Here is a 27,071-nt window from a genome sequence, read left to right as displayed (position 1 = left end):
AATTAGCCAGTAGTGTTTTCCTGACCTAAAGTGCCTAGAGTACGTTCACTTATAGGCAGCTCAAGCAATGCTCAAGATCTAAGCAATTGTAGTTAAAGTATGGTTGAAGCCATACTTTGCCACCACCAAGATCATACATCGGATTGGTCTTGGCACAGAATTCCCCGAGTTGCGGTTCAGCCAATAAGGTTCAAATACCGCGATAACGCCAATGTCGTCGTCGTACTAAGTATGGTGCATGATACATGGCTACGTGCAGATCACCATGTGATATGTGGTATGCTGCGCACCTCTTGAAGCCACTGAATCGCTCCTTGCTGGAGCACTGAATCCAGGTGCCGCGAACCAAAACGAGAATCCTGATACTAATATACACAATTTTTGATCTATTGAGGATTTCGTTACAACTAAACTATCGTGCACATGACGTAGTATCTATGAATGCGCAGTGAGGTGATTTGGTGTGAAAACAAATAATTTGGCTCTGTCTCTTCAGACCGTCGATTCCTGCTTGTCTTCTCTTTGGAAAGGTAAGAGTGTCTTCATTATTTGTGGTTCGCCTTTCCTATCTTCTGTGTTCTGCAAAAAAATGTGTATGTAACGCTTAGAAGTTGATAATACACCAAGTGCATTTTGAATGGAACTGGCCCTGATTAGACTTAAAACAGTAGTGAACAGTAGTGAACCTATCGTAATTTTACTTAACTATAAATGAGGAAGGGGAGGGATGCAGTGCCTCAAGGTCCCGGGACGTGAACCACATACACAACGTGAGAACTTCTAAACAATAAATGGTATCTTGATTCAAAATCAAAGGCACCCCATAATCAAGTCCAGTGACATAAAATATGACTTAATTATGAATAACGTCACTAAAATAGCTGTCAGCGTGACCTCGAGCGCCTTTCTGTTTGGTGGTCGTAATTTTCCCTCCAGCATTCAATTGAAATCTAGCAATCGAGGCATGACTCAAACCAAGATTGGATTAATCTTCAGATACTTCCAACGAGGGAATTCGGAAGCAGTGCCGCAAACTGCCTTCTTAATTTTTTTGAGAAACCCTTTCGAAAGGAGCCGAATTGTTGGCTGCCAATTTCTGCGCCTGCCGCCCTGTTGAATGTGCGTCGTTTGGGCTTTGCCAAGATCGCGAATAACTATTATGTGCCTTTGCAGGGCACCATATTTTTTCCTGAAACCTGTATAGCACTCACCGACTGCTGGGCGAAAAGGTCTGAGGGAGCCCTTGTGCAAGCAGAAGGGTGGATAAGCGCACTGTCACGCTAGGGCAACCCGCCGATATCCGTCTGCCAACGCGGCGGCCGTGGAACATAATGGTGGTCCCACTCCGGCGGCATGAGCCCCCCGTTATCAGTACTTTTGGAGCAACCGTGGCGGCTCTTCTACTTAGGATATAAAGTTGTAGTATATACCATACAAAAGCTCAATTCATGTAGATTCCAGCTATATATAATATACAGAAATTCCATTAATGTGATTGAGAAAGAAATACTCAATAACAGCATTAGATACATGGTTTTTGCGAACTGTGTCTCAGTTGTGACCATATTTAGAAGAAACTGCCACATTTACTGCATTGCGGCTTGCTCTGTAGCTTTAGGATATATTTTTCTATTTCCTAGACGCAGAAAAAGAATGTTGAATTTTTACTTTTTGGGTAATTTGCTTTTGAAGATTGCCAAACATCGCAAACTTCTGTTGTAAAGAGCCCGGCAACTACACGCTCAAGGAAGCTAAATCTGGGATAAATTATAGTTCAAGAAATTTCCATTTAGGACGCAAAATTTCATTCATGTGCCTTTATTAGTTTTAAACCGCGGCTTCGTAGCTTTAGTACCTTCCCACAAAAATGGGCAAAGTAATACAAGAATTCTAAATATGACTTAACTTCGGCCGCATTATTAGGAAAACAAATAAAGGTACGTGAGTGAAATTTTGCGTCCTCGGTGGAAATTATATTAATTGTAACTTATCCAAAATTTAGGTTCCTAGAGCGTGTAGTTGCCGGGCTGTTTACAACAGAAGTTTGCGATATTTGGCAATTTTCAAAAGCAAATTATCCAAAAAGTAAATATTCTAAATTATTTTGCTGCGTCTAGGCAATAGACAAATATGTTCTGAAGCTACAGAGCAAGCAGCAATGCAGTAAATGCGCTAGTTCCTTCTAAATATGGTGACAACTGAGACACAGTTCGCAAAAACCATGCATCTCATGCTTGTTCTTGAACATTTATTTCTCAATCACTATAATCAATTTCTTTATATTATATATAGTTAAAATCTACAAGAATTAGGCTTTTTTATGGTTTATACCACAACTTTATATGTTAAGAAGAAGAACCGCCATGGTTGCTCCAAATGTACTGAAAACGAGGGGCTCGTGCCGCCGGAGTGGGACTGCCACCTTAATCGCTTATTTCTGCACTTGTAGCTCGCTAAAGTATACCTTTTACTCACTCTCTACACATTTCGCATACTTGATGGAAGAGGCTTAGAGTGCAGTTTGCTGCGTTGTACTGCCGGTATACTAAAGTCATGCTTTTGTTTACATCGACGTGCACGACCACTGCAGGTCTTTTACTCCAAATAATGTGAAAACAGGACGCCACAGATATGGCCTAATGTACAAACGTTGCAGAACATCTATATCAGCGTATATGAGGCGCATTGTTGCACCCAGGTTACTACGCGCCCTATAAATGAGAACTTATGTGCACAGAGTTTTGTCGAACAACAATTTATGTCACGTGCAGCCTAAGTGTGATGAAGTCAAAAGAGAATCGAGAACAAGTAAGAACAGGCGCTACTATACCTAATGTGTTTGGTCGCCGTTATCGAAGCTCATATTGACTACTAAGTCTCTCGCGAAAACGCGGACACCAGTGCCAACATTGTTGGCAGCTCAGCGAGGCCATTGTTTACGCTGCTGTACTAAATCGACCTTCTCTTCTTTCCTGCTTGACGTAGAGGTAAACCGTTCATCTCCAGAATTAAAGCCATGCCTGTGGATAACAAAGCGAACAGTCCCGCCCATATACGTAGTTACAGTCAATTCAGGGCACGCGCCACAGCGAAGCGACTGACAACCATCGGGAATGTTAGCACAGAACTGAACCGCCGTTTTCTGTTTATTAAGGCGACAGCCTTGTATGTCTCATGGTGAGGTCTCCATTTCAAGGCCGTTTTAAAACCGCGTCCTCGATAGGAAACGGTCCTCTTAGGACAAGAAGCGATAATACGCTCAAAACCGCGAATAAGGGTGGAATAACTATTAAGCTAGGGAACTGAGGTGATAATGAGTTTACAGAGTGGTGAATAAGGGGAATTAAGAGTGAATTTATGTGAATTACGAATGAATTGATGGTAAATTAAAGAGGTTTAGTTGGCTGATAAGAGTAAAACGAATGTTAATGATGAGATAAAGGGAGCTAGGATAATCAAGAGTAAATGATGGTGAATTAAGAGTAAATAAAGGTGAATCATGTGTAATAGGGTCAGTCAAGAGTGATGAAAATTGGAAATTTCGAGTGATAGAGCAAACCAAGTGTGATCGAAGTAAACCCGAGATGATAGAATGAATCAAGGTCAACCAAGCAGTGACAGGGCGAATAAAGAGTGAATCAAGCGTGAATTAAGAGTGAATCAAGGGGTTATGGAGTGGGGAGGTGACTATTCCACCGTTAATTGCGGTTTTTTGCGCATTATCCCCTCTTATCCTAAGAGGACCATTTCGTATCGACGACGCGGTTCTGAAACGGCCTTGAAGCGGAGACCTCACCATGAGACATATACGGATTTCGCCTTTATAAATACTAGCCTAGTGTACATGTGCTTCGTGTCCTCGCTGTCTTCTAGCTGTACCGGGCCGCAGCTCAAGGACAAGCAGGCGATAGCCGTGCAGTGCGTTATGTCGAAGATTTGGCGCCCCCGATCCCTGCAGGTGACAGCCGCGCGCTGCGCACGCTTTTTGGACCGCACCGACGTGGATCTATTGGTAGAGTTCCAGGGCGATATACGGCACGATCTTTCCCAGTAGAGCATGTACGTACGCACCCGATTCGCTTGAACTATTTTATGGCTTGCGAGATCATGCAACCGCGCGGATCCTTCCAAAACCTTTCGCGAGTGTTCCGACAGAGGAAGTCGCAGGACCCGCACCATCACAACGGCTGATCAAACCGAGAAACTTGTAGAATCATCGTCTTCAACGCCGTGCATTCACGTGTAGTTACTAGTGCGGGTGGGGTTTCTTTTTTAGTATAGAGTGAATCTCATATGTGCAGATGCACTTCGCACTACCTTCCGAAATTACCGAAACCTTGCCAAGACGCATGCAAACTCACTTACACCAACATGGTCATCAAAGTTGAACAATTGCTGCAGGTTGTCAATTGCCTTTCTGGTCATTTACCCATGATTTCACTCGCTCTGAAATTATATGTGTTCTGACTGCGCTGCTGCTTCTGTTCCCAATGGTATTCTTTAACGAACTGAACTTTCGATAATACTTTGCGCACTTGCAAAACTGATTTTTGAAACCTATAACAACAAAAGCTGTTCCACAAACAAGCTTCGCTTGTAAACAATCAAGCTGTTTGCAATGTGAAAATATTTGCATGCTTTAGCGAATCGAAATGACTCTTTGGTTATGAGGAATGAGGAGGGGATGAGTAAATTCAAGTGCACTGATCGCTATAGAACGAGGTCTTTATTAATGATTACGAATCGTTTTCTTAAATTTAGCTTGCGTGAGAAACTGCTTGCTATGTTAAAAAAATAGCAGCCGGTTCCAAGAAGTGAAATCAGTCAATACAGCGGAGCAGTTCTCGTTCTGTTTCCGCGTCTGTTGCGTATGTTTCTTTTTTTTCGTTTCCTTTCTTTCTTTTTTCGATTAGCCAATATTACTTAACTATATCCATGTTGAAGTCCCCAACGAGGATGAATGGAGTGCTTCTATAGGATCAGATTCAAGCCAATGTTAACGAATCAACTATGAACTGTTTTGCGGTCTTTACCGCTAGACCGGGAGCCAAGCGCCCGCCGAGCGGCGCCCATTGTGCGAAGAGCGCGCGGCGCAAACGCCTGCAATTATACACTGGCGCCTTTTTTTCGCCTCCCGGCGCGCGCTTCGTTTAGTCGGCTCTTCGCCTCCCGGTGAGCGGGTCTCGTGACCTCTCCAGTTCTACTCTTGCGTGACGGCGCCGTCATCGACCGGGCACGCTGGACTGAGGACAGCTCCACTGCGAAAAATTAACAGTCCTTCCTCTGTCGAGAAAATGTTGGTAAGCGAAGCTTGTGGCTAGACGATGCGGTCGCAGGCTTTCCGCTTTGTTTGCCCTAAACTCGTTGCGTTTGGCCTCAACACCGCACTCCCCAACTCGGGGAACGCGGCTCTTCGCTGACGTTTCGCCTTGGCTTCGGAAGCCCTCACGCTAGAATCGGCACGTCGATGACTAGCGCTTTCCCGCGCAAGTTTGCGGCACCGTTTTAACACGAAAGTGTTTTATGCCGGGGTCCACCAAGACTTCACTGACGTATTTCCGTCACGGAAATACGTCATAGAACATAATACAAAGAAAGAAACCAGAAGAAAAAGTTCCACAAACATGCAAAATTTGGAAATCGAACCCACGACCTCTCGGTCCGCGACGATAGATCGCCGAGCGTTTAACCCATTGCGCCACAAACGCATTTGCAGAGAGCTACACAGACGCGCCTTATATATCTAACACTCCTCCGTGTACCCGCGCTCTTGCTCGGGGCGGTGCCGCCGCCTACGAGCAGAAAAGAGAAGTACTGCATTATGACACTAACGCGCACCGACAGTGAACGCTTCGGTGGTCTCAGTACTACGACGCCTCGATGCCAGCATTCGAAGGGACGCTGGCATCAAGAAGCACTACCAACGCCACCTAGGTGGCGTTCACCGTACTCAGCACAGCGGAGCGTGGCCTCCGCAATTAGCTCTGAAAATGTTTCTGAAGTTGATCGCGGAGGCTGCAATTACGACGCGCTGTACGCGCTGATTTGACTCGGTGACGATTCAGTTACGTGCTTTGTCTTGCGCGTTGTATTAGTGTGTCAGTTACGTGCTTCGTCTTTCGCGTTGTGCTAGCGTGTGCAGCGTAGTGCAGCTTCCATATGCACGACGGTTGCTCATGGTCATCGACGTTGGTAGTCGTGATGGAGGAGACGTGCCACCAGTGGTCAGCGTGGGTGCATCAACGCCTAAGGGCGCTTTAGCCACAAAACACCAATAGACATTATATATCAATGTGCAATAAACATTACACTACTTCTGTGAAGACACGTTTCACTTTCGTGTTCTATACCGATTCCTATATAAGAGGGATCAACCACATTTTTTTTCAAACTCGGCCTGCTCTTCGGCGGTACGCACCACGCGCGGCCTTCCCATCAGGGCGCCGAAACTGATACAAGGCGAGGGAAGCACGGCGGAGTGCACGCCAACCCCCTTTTCTCCTCGCGACAAGCCAAACGACCCTGATTGTTCGTGGGCGTCACGTGACCCGGCGCACCGTTACCCGCACCGGTACTACTCTGGAAGCCGAATTTTCTTTCTTTCCCTCTCTCTCTCTCTCTCTTTCTTTCTTTCTTCATTCCTTTCTTTCCTTCTTTCCTTACCGCTTTCTTGTCCGTGGCTCATACCCGCGTATCACTGGCTCATACCCGCATACCCAATGCGGGTATGCGCCGCATGTGATTTCATTCTTTCCTTGTCTTTGTTTTTTCTTTCGTCCTTCCTTCCTCTCTTTCATTCATTTGTTTTCTTTCTTTCTTGTCCCTGGCTCATACCCGCATGGAATTCCATGCGGGTATGAGTCGTTCCATGTGGGTATGGCCGAATTGGTGGTGCTTCCTGCCATTTCCAGGCATCTCACGGAACTCGAAACACCTAAATGGTGGTTTCCCACATCTCTGGCGACAGAACGCTCTAGATCAAATTCGCGTCAATATTCTCGAACGCGGACGGTAACAATATTTCTAAACCACTTGCCGACGGTTCGGCAGACTTATGCAGGAGATAGAATTTATTTAATTAAGTAAAATGATTGTAAATATGTAATTATGCAAAAGGATTGAAAGGGGGCAATGAATAATATATTGTGCAAGGGATCTCAGGAGGATTTGATACATATGCGGCAAATTCTTGAGTGAGACGTCGTATTTTATAGTTGATATAGGCAAAATAACAAAGTAGTACGTGCACATTTCACTGAATTTACGTGATTTTTCTGTTTTGAATTCACTCTACGTTGAGCAGCCTCCGAAAATTTTTAGAGCAACAATCAGCTTTGCACGTCAAAAAGAAACGTTTGTCAATGATTCATTGACATTATTTATAGGCTCTGGATGTGTTCCCGCAAGCGACAGTTGTAAAATCAATGTAGAAAAGAATAAAAACAGTACAAGTGAAATGTGTAAAAATCTCCTTTCGTGATATGTCCATATTGACATAATCTCGAAGTGTAAATAATGCTGCAACAACTGTCTCTATGTACCGCACAACGTATATTGAGTAGAAGTAAAATATTTACCATTTTGGAGAAGCTTTCATCGGGTTCCATAACTCCTACGCTACGCCAGAATTGAACACACCACCTGTTCAGGTGGGTTACGTCTGCATGACGTTGTCTGTGCTCACCTGCGAGAGAAATAATTATAACGCATGTATACTAACAGTTTACTAATGAAAATTAAGCTGAGTAGTAGGACTAAATCAAGACACCAAGAAGATTGTGACAGAAACTATTTCACGATCACTCTCAATGGTAATGCACTAGGATTCAAGGAAGGCAATGATGGCGCATGTCACCGATGACACGTTTTTATAGAACTTGTAGTGGTCATTTTGAGACTTTCTTGGTTCGGCTACATGCGACACACACTTTCTCCTCTACGACCAATTTTGCTAAAACACTGGCTAGCTAAGATCGGCCAATCATGTCTGCGTGACGATGTCGGAGTGACTATGATGGAACGGAGAAGAAAGAAGGGCAATAATGGAATCCAAGGTGCTGTAACGATAGTGGCATGGCGACAATTAGAGGGTGATATTAGAATGATGGTTGTGACGACGACGTCTCTATGACAATGAGATGACGACAATGGCAAGGCGACCACTGTATCACGACGACTGTATGACGGAGAAGGCGATCGGTGTATGGCGACGACTGAATAAATACGGTGGCGTGACAATACTACGAGGTCAATATGCTGATGACGAGGGTGTTGTAACAATGGCGTGACGGCGATGCTGTCATGACGATGGCGTGACAAGAATCGAATGACGACGCTACAATGACGGTGATGGCCTGACCCCGATGGCATCACGACCACAAGCGCACACGACCAAGCTTTTCAGAAACATGGGATACTGAGTCGGTGTAAAAAGCGTGACGACAAGAACATCCTGGGAGTCATATGACGAAGTAGGAGTGACGATGTTGGAATGACCACACAAGCTTCAGACCGATGGTATCACAACGAATGCTTGACGAGCGTAGGAAGAGGATGGCACGACCACGACAGCATTCCGACTACCTAGTGGCTTTTGGTAGTAGCTATTTTAAATAACGGGGTTTGCATAAGAGGCTACACAAACAGACAGAAAGAGAGACAGACCCTAGACGCCTAAAATAGGCAAAGAATGCCAGTCACATTAAAAAGCCATCTTGACCGCGTCAGGAGGCTTGATAAGCCCAACAGGCGTGAAAATGAATTGCTGGTATCGACGCCGCCTTCAAGTTAACGCACCAGATGGCCGGGACGTCATGGATTCGGGTGGAGTCTGCTGGGGCCTAGTTCGTTTTTTTTACCGAAAACGATGCACCACACGAAATTCCGGAGCGAAAAACTGAACCTAGAAACTTTTAAACATTTTCTGCGCTACCATAGCTGCATTGTCATTTTCCCTTGTGTAGTGGGCTGGTTCATGGCGTGTGTCATGACGATACATCGGGCGTCGAGAAGGCGTGTGCTGAGCGCGTCGGTCATAGCGCGGAGTCGGAGAGCGTGTTGTCATCCGAGACTGTGGGGCCGCGCTGTACTCTACGGCCGCTGCGCTAACCATTGGTTGCCAAGGGGCCGAATGTGGCGCAGTCATAGCCTCACGCGACGTGTACATGTCATGGTGGTTAGCTGTTGGACGCGACATCTCTTCGTGGCGGGAAAGTTCCTCGCGGACAATCTGTCGGATGGTCGAAGGAAGGTCGAGGCAAGGGCTCGTGTCCACACTGGCAACCGTCGTAACGTTTGCCAACCGACCAAACTTTGGCGTAATCCGACGCATCTTCAGCGTTTCAAAGGTTCTGCAATGCCGAATGACGTCGGACACGGAACTTAGGCTTTCTTTACCGATGAGAAAATTGTACACGTCCTCAGCCACTCCCTTCAGCAAATGTCCTACTTTATCTTCTTCGGACATGCGGGCACTGACCACCTTGCACAGCTTTAACACTTCTTCAATGTACGTGGTGCATGTATCACCTGGTAGCTGTGCCCGTTGCGACAGTGTCTGCTCAGCACGCTTCTTTTTGGCGACTGAGTCCCCAAAACACGCCTTGAGCTCTTCAACAAAAAGTTCCCACGTCGTAAGCGTGTCCTCGTGGTTCTCGTACCACACGAGTGTGGTGTCGGTCAGAGAGAACACCACGTTGGTGAGCTGAGCGGTTGAATCCCACCCGTTGGACTTGCTCACCCGTTTGTAATGGACGAGCCACTCGTCGGCATCTTCTCCCGCTTTTCCTCCGAATGTGGGTGGAACTCGGTAGTATTGCAGTGGACTGCTAGGCGCTGCCCTCGGAGCGGCTCCTTCTTCAGGCATGTCGAAGACGGTCACGGCAGATGGCGGGAGGCCGGCAAGTCGACGGCTTCGACGAAGCTGCAGCAGTGACGGTTCCGTTGTGAGCGCGTACCCCGCACCTCCACCACTCTGTTACGCGCGAAGGAGACCGTTTATCACCCTTACGGATGAAGGGGGCCGTTTATTGTAGGTCGCGAAGGTGAGCGCAAGAGCGGTCAGCTGGATGATCAACTCAACGTCGTCCTCTTCTCTTTGAACCCGGGACCGCAAGCACGTTCACCGGTCATCGTTCTTCTCACTCACGCGTGCGTGCAACAATATTACAAAAGACGTACAATTCATCATATTTAGAGTGCAACTTTGGAATATATAAAAAAAGGTCCCTCTAAATTTCCCGATTTGCGGACTTTATTTTCAATGTAATTCATGTCAGTCTTAAACGACACGAAGTTATTAGTACAGGAGGGGCTCTGGAGCAATTACTAGTTTATTGCGGATTACAGGTATTCAAAGTAAATCATAATGCAACTTGAAATGAGTCTTAAGACTAACCGCTAACACAATGAAGCATTTTCGAAGAAAAATTCGAACTGCTCCGTTCAGAATATTTTATTTCGTTTGCACTACCGTGCAAAAGAAGTAAATTATAGCTGGCTTGTATAACCGTAGCCGTGCTGAAAGTTAGCATCCGCGCAACACTTGGGTCCCGATAACGGCCCCAATAATTAGGCATTTACGCTTCAAGTGCTTATGTTTAAATACTAAGTACAAGTGAACCATTGCAACAACCGACAACTCTAATTGTAATTCTTAAAAAGAAAAAAAAGTAAAAAAAGAAGTGATGCGAGATTTAAAAAAATTGGTCTCTCGGAAGCAAGAGTTCTCCACAATGCGGAGGATGCGAGCCGAGCCCGCATCCTCCGCATTACGCGTGCTCCGCATCACGCAAGCTCCGCATTACGCGTGCACGCGTAATGCGGAGGCTGCGCGTTCGGCTCCCACCGGCGACAAGTTATCTTTTCGTCCACTTTCATTTCCCTTTTCTTCATTATTTTCTACATTCCAGTTTCAACTACACTTAATTTCCCCGATGCTATCCTTGGCTTCGTTGTCTGTTCGCTTTATGTGGTTATGATTAATAAAATTCTGACAAAAACCTTGAGCCTGATGCGTTCTGCAAAATACACAATTGTAGGTTATTCGTTAAAATATGCAAGCATGTACCTGTGATTACACTTATGAGTATGCCGAGCAGAACTGTTCCCAGTGTGCCTAGGAGAGAGCTCCATAATGGTGATAATGCAGTGGACGCTGCATTTCTCTGTGACCTGCAGAAGAGCACAAAACCAATGCTGCATAAAAGTTCCGAAGATAATTTTGTGACCCCACTACAAAACAGTAAATAGATTTGACATGGAAACGTTTGTTTATGAGGCTGAATCTTCAGTAACATCTCTTGCCACAAAGCAATTGCCGCCCGTTTGCAAATCGACGAGACTGCAAGCAAATAATATTTCTTAATCTTCCTCAAAGAGAACCACTCTGCGGGCGATGAAATTACGGATATTTGTAGAACAATGCTGGCGACTAGCGTTCGCACGTGACAATGGTTTCGTGTCGAAGTATTCAAAAGCATGAAGCATTGATTCAACTTTAGTCTTTTAGCATATTTTTGTACTCTCGTTTTGTTTGGTTTTCACATTCAAGTTTTTTGTAGTTTTAGGGTCATCATCACCATCAGCCTATATTTATGTCCACTGCAGGACGAAGGCCTACTCCCTGTGATCGCCAATTACACCTGTCTTGCACTAGCTAATTCCAACTTGCGCTTGCAAATTTCATAACTTCATCATCCCACCTAGTTTTCTGCCGTCCTCTACTGCGCTTGCCTTCTCTTCGTATCCATTATTTAGCTATAATGGTCCACCGGTTATCCATTCTACGCATTACATGACCTGCCCAGCTCCATTTTTCCTCTTAATGAAAATTAGAATATCGGCTATTCCCGTTTGCTCTCTGATCCACACCGCTCTCTTGATGTCTCTTAATGTCTGACCTAACATTTTTCGTTGCATCGCTCTTTGTGCGGTCCTTCACTTGTTCTCGAGCTTCTTTGTTAACCTCCATGCTTCTGCCCCATTTGTTACCACCGGTAGAATGCAACGATTGTACACTTTTCTTTTCAATGACAGTGGTAAGCTCCTAGTCAGGATTTCACGGTGCCTGCCACATGCACTCCAAGCCAATTTTATTCTTCTGTAAATTTCTGTCTCATGATCAGGGTCCCATGTGAGCAACTGACCTAGATAAACCTACTACGTTACAGACTCTTGAGGCCGACTTGCGATCCTTAATACTTGTTTCCTTACCAGGCTATTTAACATTATCTTAGTCTGCTGCATATAAAACTTCAACCCCACTCTTACACTATCTCGGTTACGGTCCTCAATCATTTGGTGTAATTCGTCCCCATTATTGCTGAATAGGACAATGTCATGCGCAAAGGCAGGTTGGTGAGATATTCGCCGTTGATCCTCACTCCTAAGCCTTCCCTGTCTAAGAGCTTGAATGCTTCTTCTAAGCATGCAGCGAATAGCATATGAGAGATTGTGTCTCCTTCCCTGACCCCTTTCTTGATAGGCATCTTTCTACTTTTCTTGTGGAGAACCAAGGTAGCTGTGGATTCCTTGTAGATATTTGCCAAGATATTCAAGTATGCCTCCTGTACTCTTGATTACGCAATGCCTCTATGACTGCTGGTATCTTTACTGAATCAAATGCTTCTTCATGATCAATAAAAGTCATATAGAGAGGTTGATTCTACTCCGAAAATTTCTCGATTAGCTGATTGATGACAAGGATATGATTCATCGTAGAATATCGCTTCCATAAGCCAGCCTGTTCTCTTGGTTGGCTGAAGTCAAGTGTTGCCCTGATTCTATTGGAAATTATCTTGGTGAATATTTTATGAAATACTGAAAGGAAGCTAATTGGTCTGTAATTCTTCAATTCTTCAGCCTCTCCCTTCTTGTGGATGAGTTTAATGCTGGCATTCTTCCGGCTTTCTGGTACACTTGAAGTCGTCAGGCTTTCCGTAGAAAGGGCGAAGCTTTTCACGCATGATATCTACTCTGTCCTTGATTAAATCGACTGTTATTCCATCTTCTCCAGCAGAATTTCCCCTGCTCATGCCCTTCAAGGCCCTTAGAACTTCATCGCTAGTTACAGAAGCAGCCTCTGTATCCTGTTCATCACTCCTTCAAATGAAAGTGGCTTGGCTGCTCTGGGCACTGTACAGGTCAGTATAGAATTCCTGCACTGCTTTTACAATGGTATAGAAATTGCTGATAATGTTAAACTGCTTATCTTTCACTGCATACATTTTGCCTTATCCTATGCCAAGTTTCCTTCTCACTAATTTCATGCTGCGTCCATATTTATTGCTTCCTCAACCTTTGCCACGTTATTATTTTGGATATCCCTAACTTTTCCCTTGTTGATCTGTTTCGAAAGTTCAGCGAATTCTATCTTGTCTCTCGAGTTTGACACTTTCATGTTTTGCCCTTTCTTTATTAGGTCCTTTGTTACTTGGGAGAGCTTACCTGCTCATTGCCTTGATGCCTGCCTTACCTCCCATTCAATTGTTGCTTCTGAGATTAACCTAGTTACGGTTTCATTAATTACCTCGATGTTGTCTTCATCTTCCTGTTCTAAAGCTGCATATTTGTTTGCGAGCAGCAGCGTGAATTGGCCTGCTTTTACCCTTACTGCATCTAGGTTGGCCGTTTCTTCTTGACTAATTTTACTCTTTCTCTCTTCAAATTGTGAGAAATCCTAGACCTCATTACCCAATGGTCACTGCACCTTACCCTACCTAACACTTCTACATCCTGCACTATGCTGGGATCGGGAGAGAGCACGAAATCTATTTCATTCTAAGTTTCTCCACTAGAGGTTTTCCGGGTCTACTTCCTGTTGTGGCGCTTTCTGAAAAAGGTATTCATTATTCGGAGCCTATTCCTTTTTGCGAATTCTACCGATATCTCTCCTGCAGTGTTCTAGAATCGATGCCGTAGTTGCCATTTGCTTGCTCACCAGCTTGCTTTTTTGCCACTTTTGCATTGGAGTCGCTAATGACTACAGTACACTGAGTTTGCACCCCTTTCTCATGGGTAATTGAACATCTTCGTAAAACTGTTCTATTTCTTCATCATCGTGACTCGAGGTTGGGGCGTAGGCTTGTACTGCCTTCGTTCTGTACGTCCTATTCAGCTTTATTACGACGACTGCTACACTCTCATTAATGCTGTAGAATTCATCAATGTTACCCGCTACGTCCTTATAGAATAGAAATCCCACCCCGAGTTCTCTCTTATCTGGAAGACCTCTCTAGCAGAGGACGTGGCCGTTAGTCAGCACTGCATCATCATCATCATCATCACCACCACCACCACCACCACCACCACCACCACCACCACAACAACAACAACAACAACAACAACAACAGCAGCAGCAGCAGCAGCAGCAGCAGCAGCAGCAGCAGCAGCAGCAGCAGCAGCAGCAGCAGCAGCAGCAGCAGCAGCAGCAACAGCAGCAGCAGCAGCAGCAGCAGCAGCAGCAATAATCTCCAATTACCCCTGTCTTGCACTAGCGTACTCCAACTTGCGCCTGCAAATTTCCTAACTTCATCAACCCATCTGGTTTTCTGCCCACCTCGACTGCGCTGCCCTTCTCGGTATCCATTCCGTAACCCTAATCCAGCACTGTATAAGCCTCACCGGTTCTTCTCACCTCGATAATGCCAATAATGTCCCAGGGAATACCTGATAATTCTTGAAATAGCCCTGCTAAGCTAGCCTCACTTGATAGGGTGCGCGTGTTGAACGTTGCCTCGTTCAGTTTCAAGTGGCGGTCTGTCCGAACCCAGATATTCTTAGCACCATCTGCCGCGTCGCATTTCTGACAACCTACTTGGTCAGGTGCTCCGCAGACGCTGGGGACTGAGGGCCATGAGTTAATTGTGGGAGTCATGAGGGAGGCCGTGGCCGAATACTGCACCAGGGAGGCCGATTTCTGTTCTGGTGAATGAGTGACTTTGTTGAAGCAGAGAGGGCCTTCTTAATTTGGTTGCACCTTGACTAATATAGCCCCGCTAGCTCTCGGCGATATTTTTTTACTGGTGTCAGGCGCCACTCCAAGCCTGAACATGTAGTGGCATGAAAGAGGATTCGAACTTACGACCACAGATTAGAAGCCGGGTGTTCTACCTCTGCTCCACGCCACCACCTAACAATTTGTGGCACCAACTTGCATAAACCAAATTCGACAAATGATTGGTGTGGAAATGTGCAATGTGGAAGTATCCCAAACGGATTTTGCGATCAAAGTAAGAGCATTACAATACCAAATCTCTCTCAGGAAACCATTTCTGTTTCTTTCGTAGTTTTTGCTACTTTTAGTAAATATCACATTTTAAGCGAAATTTCAGCTTGCTTTAAACTTTACCATCAGCCACTTAAGGTAAAACAGCAACGTACATTGAAAATATAACTCCCATTCATTACTCAAGTGACAAAAGCAGGTAAATTTTTTATGACAATGCTTGCTTAGCTAAAACAAAATTTCATACTTAGGTGCGATAGCAGAATAGTAAACACTTGGGACAAGCACAAAGCAGCAGCAGCAAGCCAACGTGAAAAAAGATGTTTCGAAGCAACACTCCAATTTTCACGAGACCTGTTACATGTGCACACACAGAGAGATGTAAAATTCTTTTGAAACGAGCTACAGTTTTTGATGCAGTAAATAACTGAACGAACGGGCTAAATTCTGAGATAAATATCTAATATGCTCTACGAATCTGGTCTTAACACCCTTTTCAAGGTAATCCACTGCAATCAATAAATGTCAAGTTCTTCATAAGCTGTGGGGTGGTTTAACATCCCAAAGCTACGCAGTGGTTTACAAGGGATCCTAAACTGCAAGGCTTGTAATTAGGTCCGATCCTTTGAGATTCTTTAAAGTCCACCTAAATCTAAGTACGAGTGTACTTTGCGCTTTGTCCTCATTGGAATGCAGCCACTTCTCTTGCTCAGCAGTCGAATGCCAAAGCCACTGAGCCATCACAGCGGATATTTCCTTTCATGCTAACAATTAGCAAGTTAGTAGGCAGCAATGTGACACGCAGGCTATAGCACGACTTATCCAGAAAGGTCGAAACAGTAAAGTAGTCGGAGCAGACTCATTTAACATGACAGGACCTTGTGAAGTTGTGCAGTTAGGAGTGCCCAAAGCATCAAGTTTTGGAGGAACAAGAATCTTCCAGCATTTACCACGTGCACAGCTGCGAAATGTTTACTGCAGAAAACATTCGTTCTTTGGTAAAAGATCTGCCTGGTAGTCCATAAGCAAAATGCTCATTATACATTTCATATCATATGCGAGAAGACCACTCCCCTCTCCACCCCAATTCACCACTGCTCCAAGCAGGCTAGAGAACTGCGTGTGAAAGCCCATCCAATTAGCATTTTTTTCTTGGTGAAAGAAATGTCAAAAAACTCAGTGGTTGAAGAAGAGAACTCGACACAAGGCAGAGCATGCGCTTGAACTAGCAGAAAATGCGTGGCTTGTGCAGTACAGCAACTTGTCCCATCATATTCTGCTGTCTCCATCTTTGAACCAATACCTTAACAGCTGTAAAAGAACCATAGTTTCACAGATGCCTTGAGCACAAAAGACATTTGTGTAGTACTGTAGTGGTGGACTGATGTTATTTTCAACTGTCACCACCTCTTGCGATTAAGGCTAATTATGTTCTTCGCTGTTTTTTCCATGTTGCTTTCTGCAAAAAACAACGTGAACAAACAACGCAAGGCATTCTAATATTTTGTGCGGCAGAAAGCTAGCTGTTCCACCACGGTTTGCCTTAACCATGTGCATTACTGAAATAGGTTGTGGTAACAAGTTACTCCGATTTTTTTGCCAGGAGAAAAAAAAAACATACCAGTATATCAGAATTCAACTTGCCACGTTACTGGTTTGAGCTGTTATTGTTATTATAGGTATAATAATAATTGAGCTATTATAATAGGGTAACTTTGGCCAATATTGTGATTTCGCGTCCGACATGCATGGTAGCGTTGATGAAGTTGCACTAACAAAAATTATATAAGGAGCTTGTACCTATCCGTTCTTTTGTTAATGTCGATGATCGACTATACTATTATGTTTGTACTAGAGATTTGTTCTCTTTAGCCAACCATTGTCAAGAGTGTGCAAAGTTCTGCTTATATATTTCCATACCATTACCTTAAATTAAGATGACATCATGTGCGGCGGCAAAATATTAATTTCTTGTTAGAATTGCTTTCACGTCATGTCATTCTTTGATTCTCTAAAGAAACTGTTGTTTAGTAGAGCCTGGATACTTATTTGTTGCAAGAATTTCTAATATCGCAAGTGAATGAATCGCTGAGCAGTAGTCGAACGAACAATGTGGCTTTAACGCAACGCTTCATCACGAACACTTGTTTTCGTCAAGTTAGCCTTCCTTTTAACTTCTGTCTTGTTTCTATATTCTGTCGTTTCTGTCGTCGAACTTCTGTCTTCTGTCTTGGCTGAGGTAATTTTAGGCAAACACGGTTAATAATCAGATACAGTGCATTCTAGATGCAGCGATGGTTTTCTCTAGCGGCGGCGTCGTTTTGTTGAATACAGCAGCAAGGTGCCCGCTTCTGGATGCGGTGCAAAATCCTCATTGTAAGGCTGAAGTACTGCAATATGGTCGCAAGAAGACCTGGCCACTAAAGAAAAATGTAATGTTATGCAACTTTCCTGGACTATTCATTCAAGAAGGTATGAACGCTTAAGTATGCCTGTGTTCGCCTAACTACTTTTCCTCAACACGGCGTTGTCACCACTTTCCGTGAGAGGTAAATTCATACCAGAATAAATACACAAGATTGACACCTCACGCCTAGAGGCATGATTGGAGTTATTTGCACACGCACCTGTTCGAAGAAAAGGCGACCGTGAGGTTTGTGCCGTAAGACGTGAAGGTGGTGTTGTCCGGACAGTAGTGAAGTGATACGGGCATGTGTGGCGGCTTGATGCCACTGTCAATATACCTCCACAGTGCAAAAACTTCAGCAGCTAGCATGAGCAGGGTCGATATTCCTGCTCCCTGCGATGAGACAAAAAAAGCATAGGTGTGAATCAGTCGGGGCATGGTTTAGAAGTCGAATAAGTATCTATTGTCTTGTCCAGGCAATGAGATCAATGCAACGCCAATCCGAAGGGGTAGTATTCACATGCTTAAGTTCGTGAGAAGGAAAGCCAAGCTTTAGCGGCCATGTAAACCTGCAAGTGCACAAACGAGCAGCTAGTTTACATGAGTGTTTTTAGAGACTGTTTAAAGGGGCGGTCTAATTAACCGTGCCACCATTATCAAAAGAGTTTTCAACGAAAGAGGTGTAACAAATAGCCTAAACAAAAGGAGGACTGCAGAAACTGACTGCTCACGACGAACTGAATTTTATGAGTTGATCGAGCAAGGAGAAAACAGAATGTGCTCTGAGTACGAAGCGAATTTTATTAGGCTTTATAAGGCTAGTTTTATCAGGCAACATTTTGTTGGTAGCAGGCGCTCTATCTCTTCCATCGCTCCTCGTTGTGTTCCTCACGCATACATTTGACAAGTCTAATAATTGAATGACTAAAACGATAATCAAACAATTGTTTGAATATATTGTAGAATGAGGCCGTGGGTGGAAGAGCCTCTCGCACATGCAATATTGCATTTGTCGATTTCTGGCTTACGTATAGCAAGGAAACTGCTTGGGTTCTGCAGTTAGAGTAAGCATGCCTGTATTGAAGTCTCTTTATAATCACAAGAGGGCAGTGCGGTCGGAAAAACGTCCGGCAGAGCCCATCTCATGTTGACTTTCGACGGTAATGTCTTTAGCACTGAATAAATATAACCACACAGCGAATTTCCATTGTCAAAATGAGCTATGCGTAATGCCTGTACTGCAGAAGGACTCATTTTTCGTGCTCATGCAGGTAATGATTATTTATTGGTATCCCTTTTAAAATGGGGTAGGGAAAATAGTCACCTAGCTTGCTTGCGCTAATCAGGTATGACGTACATGCTTTTACTTCGAGCATTTTTCTATACATCTCCTTATTCTGTTCTTTCTTCTTCAAGACGTCTCTATCTAACTTGTAGCGCTACCTATGCCTGTAACGGATCCTCTAAATGCCTGTAACATCTAGTTGTTAACATCTAGATGCGCTAGATGCCTGTAACAAATACTCTAAACGTCTCTTGCACATCCCGACTGTTGACCGGTTGATAATTCCGTTCACTTTAAATACAAGCGCTTCTGGAAGGTGTACCTTACTTCCGCGTCTCACTGGGTGAATCCCGTCGCATTCGTTACTTCTTGCGACTTGGAGGTTGATAAGCAGGATAATTTTGTTTATATTACTTACTTTTGAATGCACGAAAGGAAAAACTATGGCCAGAATAAAAAGTCCCACGAAGGGTCCGGTGGCAACTCCGTATGCCATGATGAGGAGCTGCAGTAATGTGAAAAAGAAGAAAAAAAAAGAACCGACATGTAATTTACTTGACAGCGTGTTGGAGGGAGGACAGTGGAAATTTCTATCCTCTTGACAATAGAAGTAGGCTGTATTGAGGCAACTGATTAGCTTTCCCGTGTCACGTGCACAGAGTGGTGCACAATTCTCTGCAACTTCATTATGTTGGAATACAGTAGATGAGGGTAAAACCCAAAATAAAAGAGCGGTCCCCACTAACATGGTTGCCTGGAGGGATTAACAGTGAAAGAGCAAAGAGATGCCGCTTTAGCCAACGTTTCCACAAGGGGACTTGTGTTCGTGACAGCAGCAACTGCTTTTCTTCGCGGTGCATCTTTGTACGCGTAGATCACTCTCCCTCAATAGGTGAGGAGGAGGAGAATACGGCGGCACGCTGAGCAAGCGGAAGTGAAATAAAAAAAATAGTTTATGCAGGAACGTCACAGGAGTTGTCTAAGTATGTGTAAGCATTGTGCCACTTGCATTATTCATGTAGCCTGGTGTCATTTTCAATCTTATCACACTTAATCCGACCAGTATAAACCCCTCTGAACCCTTATCGGTCGTTATCAACCTTATCGAACTATACCCGACCCTTATGAACCATTAGTGGTTGTTATCAACCTTATCCGCCTCGATGCCATGTTCATCAACCCTTATATGTCGTAATCAACTTTGTCGTAATCGATCAGATCCTTATCAACTCCTATCGGTCGTTATCAACCTGATCAGAGAAGAGCAGCTTATCTTCCTGTTTGGCGGGATGATGGGTCCGCCGGGTTGTCAGCGCTGCTTGCATGTTTCGTCCGTTTCCTGTTTTGTCAGCCCTGCTTGTCAAGCAGCAGCCTTACCCCTATCTGTTGCCTCTCTGTAACAACTAAACAGCAGCCCCCTCCCAATCTTCGTTTCCGTTTCTTCTTCTTTCCCCCCCTTTTTCAAGAAGTTGATTTTCACATAGGTGGCGCACCAGTTTAGTATAATCCTCCTTCACCATTCAGGCTTTGGGAGACTCAGGTACGCGTGCATAATAACGCAACTAAGGAAAGCAGCTGCTGCCCTGACGGAGATAAGTACACCTCTCGAAACGTTGGCTTCTGCGGCAATTCTTGTTTTACTATTGCTCATCACTCGGTAAGCTTTAACACGCTGATCTAGCGCACACATTGCCGTGGACCCACACAATACAAACCATTCAATGAAAACCAGCCAAACTTCAGGACGTCAAACGTCTCAAGCGATAGCTTACGCCGATATAAAACACTTTCTCTGTGCGCTTTGTTTGCATGGGCTAGCCACGAGGATTCCAGGTGTTTTTGTTTAGCCTGTAGTAGTGGGCGGATGGCGGGGGGGGGGACTTCCTGTATTGTGGTGCTTAAAGCATCCCATAGATTTATCAATAGATAATGCGCTGCCTCGAAGTCACGAGACGTTTCATGATGCCTGTGCGCGTTCGCATTACCATGTTTCCACGACTGCGTTTGTGTTGGGCGCATTTGATGCACTCTTTACTTCTATAAACAGCTTAAAACTCCGCTGCATCGAGATTGGGCTGCAAAGGAAGCGCTCACGTTAATCTGTGAAAACTGCCTAGGAAAAGCGTCGAAGGGATCGTAAAGTCGTGTTTCAGCAGTGTGTTGTATTTTTTTGAAGTGGCTGCTTTATATAGTGTTATTCTTACAGCTGCACCCAAGATATAAAAATTGTCTGTCGCAGGTAGTACAATTCTAACCCTTGAGCCTTGAGGCGGCCATCATATCTACCAGAAATTAAAATTCTTCTTTGAATAATTAACAAAATCTCCCTAATTAGGCTTTACTCATAAATATATGGCACATATTTCAATCTACGGATTGTAGCTAGTGAGTTTGCAATGAATTCTGAGGATGGCACCGGATTCCAGGTATGTGCGATCAAACTTGTAGTAAAAATGCTTTGTTCATCTACTTCTTTCTTTTTTGAAAAGCTGTTTTATGCACTGAAACATAAAAGTAATTGGAATGCCAATGTATTTCTTTCGATGCTTTGAAAATTATCTCAAAACTGGTGTAGTCCAGAGGAATATTTCCAAGTGTATACGGCTTGCGAACTCGCCAACTCACCAGTTGCTATTCGGAAATTGAAGTATGTGCCGTAAAGTATTAATATAAATGTGAATTTTTGTAATTATGCTAATCATTCAATTAGGCATTTTCATTTCTCGTAAAAGTAATTGCAGCTCCTACGAGTAATTCAGCTCAAGGTTAGAATTGTACTGCCTGCTACACACAATTTTTCAGAATATGGTGCAGCTAAAAAACACCTAGTTAAAGACTGAACTGGAAAAACTTTATTTCCTAGTTATAGGCTCGCTCGAAAATAACTCTAATGCGCCTTTACTGCTTCCACCGTAACAAACATCGTCAACCGTACCAGTAATAATGAAGAACGCTTCAGAACGTTTAGCCTCACAGCCACTACATTGCCCTTTTTGAGCTTACACCAACAACATTGTAATACTTTATACAGCAAACAGTATGTTGAAATGAGACACGTGGTAATTGCGTGATTTGAGGATTGAATTCAGACGTTGATTTACCGTTCCACTGCAACCCACGTGCAGCGAGAACTATATAGGGGATTGAAGGAATTTTAACGACCGCGAATTTCTTCACGAGGACGCAAGGCAGCGTAGAGGAGCGTATTTTCATGCCAACGTGTCAAATCACCCATTGAGTGGGAAAGCCGGCGTCTGTCGTCTGTAGCAGCGAAGAGGCACCTAAAATTGCATTGCCATTCGCTGCGACGCCGCGTCACGAGCTGCGGCTCGACGTAGCAGAACGGGTTAATGGAAAACACCTGCTGGCTGCAAAAGCGCGCCAGGTGTTGCATAAGGGAAGAGGGCATCGTCACATCATCCTCGCTCTCGGCACGAGCGTTCCTCGACGGCGCAGAGCCAACGCCTCCCAGATAGCAGACCTGTGCACTGTGCTTTATGACGTCCTGCCACTTGGACCAAAATTTCCACTGTCAAGCCCGGCGTGACGAAAGCGGTTAAGTCAAAATCACCGCAGCTTACTCGGCAGCATCCGCATTGAATTCTATGGCAGTAGAGCAAGGTAGCATGAAATGATGGATCCAAGTGCACAGGCCCTGTGCTATCGAGGAGGCGTTGGAAAAGCGGGCAAAAGGGAACACCTGCTGGTCGTTAGCGCGCCAGTTGTTACGTGATGAGAGAATGATGGCATGGAGCAGAGGTAGAACACCCGGCGTCTATTCTGAAGGTTGTAAGTTCCAACCCTCCTTCATTTCACTACATTTTCAGGCACGCAGTGCTGCCTGACACCAGCAAAAAAAAATATCGCCGACAGTTAGTGGAGCTATACTAGTCCAGGTGTAACGAAATAAGGAAGGTCCATTAGGCTTCATCAAACTCACTCCCTCACCAGAACAGGAATTGGACTCCCTGGAGCGGCATTCGGCCACTACCTCCCTAATGACTCCGACAATTAACCCATGACACTCAGTCCCCAGTGGCTGCGGAGCACCTGACCAAGGCGGCGGTCAGACCTGCGAAGCGGCAGAGGATGCTAAGAATCTCTGGGTCCGGACAGGCCGCCACTGGAAACTCAACCTGGCAACGTTCATCACGCGCACCTCTCGAGTGAGGCAAGATTCGCAGGGCTATTTGATGAATTATCAGGCTTTACCTGGGACATTATTGACCGTAGTGATGTTAGAAGAACTGGTGAGGCTTATATAGTGCTGACTAACGGCCGCGTCCTCTGCTACATAGGTCTTCCAGATACGAGACAAATTCAGGGTTGGATTTCTAGTCGATAAGAATATAGCGGGCAACATTAATGAATTCTGCAGGATTAATGATAGGGCAGCACTGGTCGTGATAAAGATGAATAGGAGGTATAGAATGCAGGTAGTACAAGCCTACGCCCCATCCTCTAGTCGCGATGATGAAGAAATAGAACAGTTATATGAAGATGTTAAATTAGCAATGAGAAAGGTGCAAACTCAATATACTGTAGTCATGGGCGACTTAATGCAAAAGTGGGGAAAAAGCAGGCTGGTGAGCAAGCAATTGGCAACTACGGCATCGATTCTAGGAACACTAGAGGAAAGATTTTGGTAGAATTCGCGGAAAGGAATAGGCTCCGACTAGCGAATACCTTCGTGAGGAAGGGCAGCAACAGGAAGCGGACCTGGAAAAGCCCTAGCAAAGAATCAAGTAAAGAAATAGATTTCATACTCTCTGCCAATCCCAGCATAGTGCATGATGTAGAAGTGTTAGGTAGGGTGAAGTGCAGTGACCATATGTTAGTGAGGTCTAGGATTTCTCTCAATTTGAAGAGAGAAAGAATAAAACTACTCAAGAAGAGACAGGCAAACCTAGACGCAGTAAGGGTAAAAGCAGACCAATTCAGGCTGGTGCTCGCAAACAAATATGCAGCTATAGAACAGGAAGATGAAGACAGCCTAGAGGTAATCAATGAAACCGTAACTTGGCTGATTTCAGAAGCAGCGATTGAAGCGGGAGGTAAGGCACCAAGGGCAACCACTAGCTAAGCTCTCCCAAGTAACAAATGACCTAATAAAGAAACCACAAAACATGAAAGTGTCAAACTCGAGAGATCAGGTAGAATTCGCTGAACTGTCAAAACTGATAAACAAGAAAGTAAGGGATATTCGAAATTGGAAAAGATTGAGGAAGCAGTAAAACATGGACGCAGCAAGAAATCAGTCAGAAGAAAACTTGGCATAGGACAAGGCAAGATGTCTGCACTGAAAGATGAGAGGGGTAATATCATCAGCAATTTCGATGACACAGCAGAAGCAGCGGAAGAATTCTATACTGACCTGTATAGTTCCCAGAACAGCCAAGCCACTTTCATTCGAATTAGTGATGAACAGAATAAAGAGACTCCGTCTAGAACTAGCAATGAAGTTAGAAGGGCTTTGCAAGACATAACCAGGGGAAAAGCTGCTGGAGAAGATGGAATACCAGTCGATTTATTCAAAAATGGAAGAGATATCAGGCTCGAAAAGCTTGCGGCCCTTTAAACGCAATGCCGGACAACTTCAAGTGTACCAGAGAGCTGGAAGAATGCCAACATTAAACTAATCCATAAGAAGGGAGCTGTTAAAGAATTGAAGAATGATAGACCAATTAGGTTGCTTTCAGTATTGTTTAAAATATTCACCAAGATAATTTCCAATAGAATCAGGGCAACACTTGACTTCAGCCAACCAAGAGAACAGACTGGCTTCTGGAAGCGACATTCTATGCTGAATGATATCCTTGTCATCAATCAGGTAATCGACAAATCTGCGGCTTAGAATCAACCTCTCTACATGCATTTAATAGATCATGAAGAAGCATTTGATTCAGTAAAGATATCAGCAGTCATAGAGGCATTGCGCAATCAAGGAGTGCAGGAGGCATACGTGAATATCTTGGCAAATATCTACAAGGAATCCACCGCTAGCTTGGCTCTGCACTAGAAAAGTAGAAAGTTGCCTAAGAAGAAAGGGGTAAGGCAAGGAGAGACAATCTCTCCAATGCTGTTTACTGAAAGTTTAGAAGTGTTCAAACTCTTAGACTGGATAGCCTCAGCAGTGAAGATCAACGGCGAATATCTCAGCAACTTCGGTTCGCAGATGACATTTTCCTATTCAGCAATAGAGACAAATTACAACAAATGATTGATAACCTTAATCGAGAACGTCTAAGGTTGCGTTTGAAGATGAATAGGCAGAAGACAAAGATAATCTTCAATAGTCTGGCAAGGGAACAAGAATTCGGGATCGCCAGTCAGCCTCTAGGGTCTGTACAGGAGTACGTTTATCCAGGTCAATTACTCATTGGGGACCCTGATTATGAGCAAGAAACTTACAGATGACTAAAATTGGGTTGGAGTGCGTACGGCAGGCGTTGCCAAATCCTGACTGGGATGCTCACCACTGTCGTTGAAAATAAAAGTACAATCAGTTGCATTCCACCGGTGCTAACATATACGGCAGAAACTCGGAGGTTAACAAAGTAGCTCGAAAACAAGTTAAGGACCGCACAAAGAGCGATGGAACGTTAAGAGACAGGAAGAGAGCAGTGTGGATCAGTCAGCAAACGGGTATAGCCGATATTCAAGTTCACATTAAGACAAAAATGGAGCTGGGCAGGCCATGTAAGGCGTACGATGGAAAACCGATGTACAATTGGAGTTAAGAATGAATACCAAGAGAAGGAAAACGCAGTCGATGGCGGCAGAAAACTAGGTGTCGTGATGAAGTTAGGAAATTTGCATGCGCAAGTTGGGAACAGCTAGCGCAAGGCAGGGGTAATTGGATATCGCAGGGAGAGGCCTCCGTCCTGCAGTGTACATAAACATAGACTGATGATGATGATGATGATGGAAGAGGTCATCGCCGCGTCTGTGGCATGAGGCGTTGGCACCCCAGGTGTCTGCGGCTTGCTGGCTTGGGCTGCCGTTCCGCTATGGTACATTACTGGCAGCGCAAAACTCAAAGAACAGCTCAGTGCCGTTCAATTGGGCAATAATGCTTTCGCAATAACTATTCATAAGTGTTTAGGTCCCCTAAGATTTTTTTAGTCGAAGTTTTTTTTTGCCTACCATCTCGTAGTGTCACCTAAACATTGAGTTGGTTTTCGGGTTCTCGCCCAGTAGATTGCTCCTCACAAACACAAAAAATTAAAAAAAATTAAAAACTACACAATCGCGTGCGGCGGGACAATTCGAACAACGCCCATTCGCCCAGCAGCCTGATGCCCTAACCAATAAACCACTAATAAGCCAACGCCACCTAGCTCTTTCGGTTCATCGCCGCGTGTTGATTATGATAATTTCCATACTATGCCGCCTACCAACAGCGGGCGATTGGCCAAGAAGCGAGGGCTACATTTCGTGCGAATGGCGAATGGACGTGCTTACCGTTGTTACAGATCCCATGTAGGCAATGACGCAGCTGTAGCACGTCATGAGAGCTCCGATAAGAAATGCTGCAGAGAGAAAAGAACTGTAAGGCGTTTTGGGGAATTGACATTCGCCGTCATAAAGGTCATAATTTTGGGCATTACTTTAATTATTTTGAAACTGAAACTACTGCTGATGACATCATTCCTCTGGTGTACTAAAGTGGAAATACTGCTTTCATATTTTCCAAATAGGTAGTTCGCCGCCATAAATATGAGAAAAGTTAATAGTTCCCACACAGACCTACGCTGCAAGTTATCCAGCGGACATTCGATTCGAGGTTTTTAAAGTGCCGAGAGAGGATGTCCACGTAGACGACAGCAGCCTGAGAGTTGACAATGGACGATGTGGTGCTAGAAAAAAACAATAGCGCAATTTGAAATTAATATCAGAATGGCGGCAGTTCGCCGAAGCAAACCATAAGCAAGTTCTAGTTTAAAGATTATGTTTTAGAGAGATCTTTGCTCGAGAATTTCGTTGCGTTAGTAAAGGCTCTCTGGGGGCCCTGTTTTCGAGGTAACACTCATTAGGAACCTATTTCGTAACGTCACTATGCTAAACAAAACTCCAGGCTTTCTCCCGATGACATGGCAGACAGAACCGAATTTTCATTCTTCCAAAGCTATTTCAATATTGTATGCACTGTC

General features: G+C 44.5%; 1 protein-coding gene across 1 annotated transcript; it reads right to left on the bottom strand.

Annotated features, from left to right (window-relative positions):
- Positions 1-273: 273 nt before the first annotated feature.
- LOC125945892 (sodium-coupled monocarboxylate transporter 1-like) lies at positions 274-26,776 on the bottom strand. Its single transcript, XM_049668275.1, has 7 exons — positions 26,668-26,776; positions 26,383-26,450; positions 19,337-19,423; positions 17,854-18,026; positions 11,069-11,172; positions 7,578-7,684; positions 274-579 (listed from the first exon to the last, which is right to left on the bottom strand). Exons 2-7 carry the CDS (start codon positions 26,428-26,430, stop codon positions 493-495), a joined length of 606 nt encoding a protein of 201 aa, XP_049524232.1. The 5' UTR covers positions 26,431-26,450; positions 26,668-26,776; the 3' UTR covers positions 274-492.
- Positions 26,777-27,071: the final 295 nt, after the last annotated feature.

This window comes from Dermacentor silvarum, chromosome 5 (genome assembly GCF_013339745.2).
Source record: "Dermacentor silvarum isolate Dsil-2018 chromosome 5, BIME_Dsil_1.4, whole genome shotgun sequence".
Lineage (NCBI taxonomy): Eukaryota > Metazoa > Arthropoda > Arachnida > Ixodida > Ixodidae > Dermacentor > Dermacentor silvarum.
Note: the sequence above shows the minus strand (reverse complement) of the source record. Positions and strands in the feature narration are given on the sequence as shown.

Excerpts from the sequence above, each read along its gene's own strand:
- LOC125945892 (XM_049668275.1), bottom strand. The coding sequence starts at position 26,430 with ATGACGTGCTACAGCTGCGTCATTGCCTACATGGGATCTGTAACAACG. Across the intron at positions 18,027-19,336 it reads TTCCTTTCGTGCATTCAAAA|GGAGCAGGAATATCGACCCT; the intron begins GTAAGTAATATA and ends GTCTCATCGCAG. Across the intron at positions 7,685-11,068 it reads ACTCATAAGTGTAATCACAG|GTGAGCACAGACAACGTCAT; the intron begins GTACATGCTTGC and ends TTTCTCTCGCAG.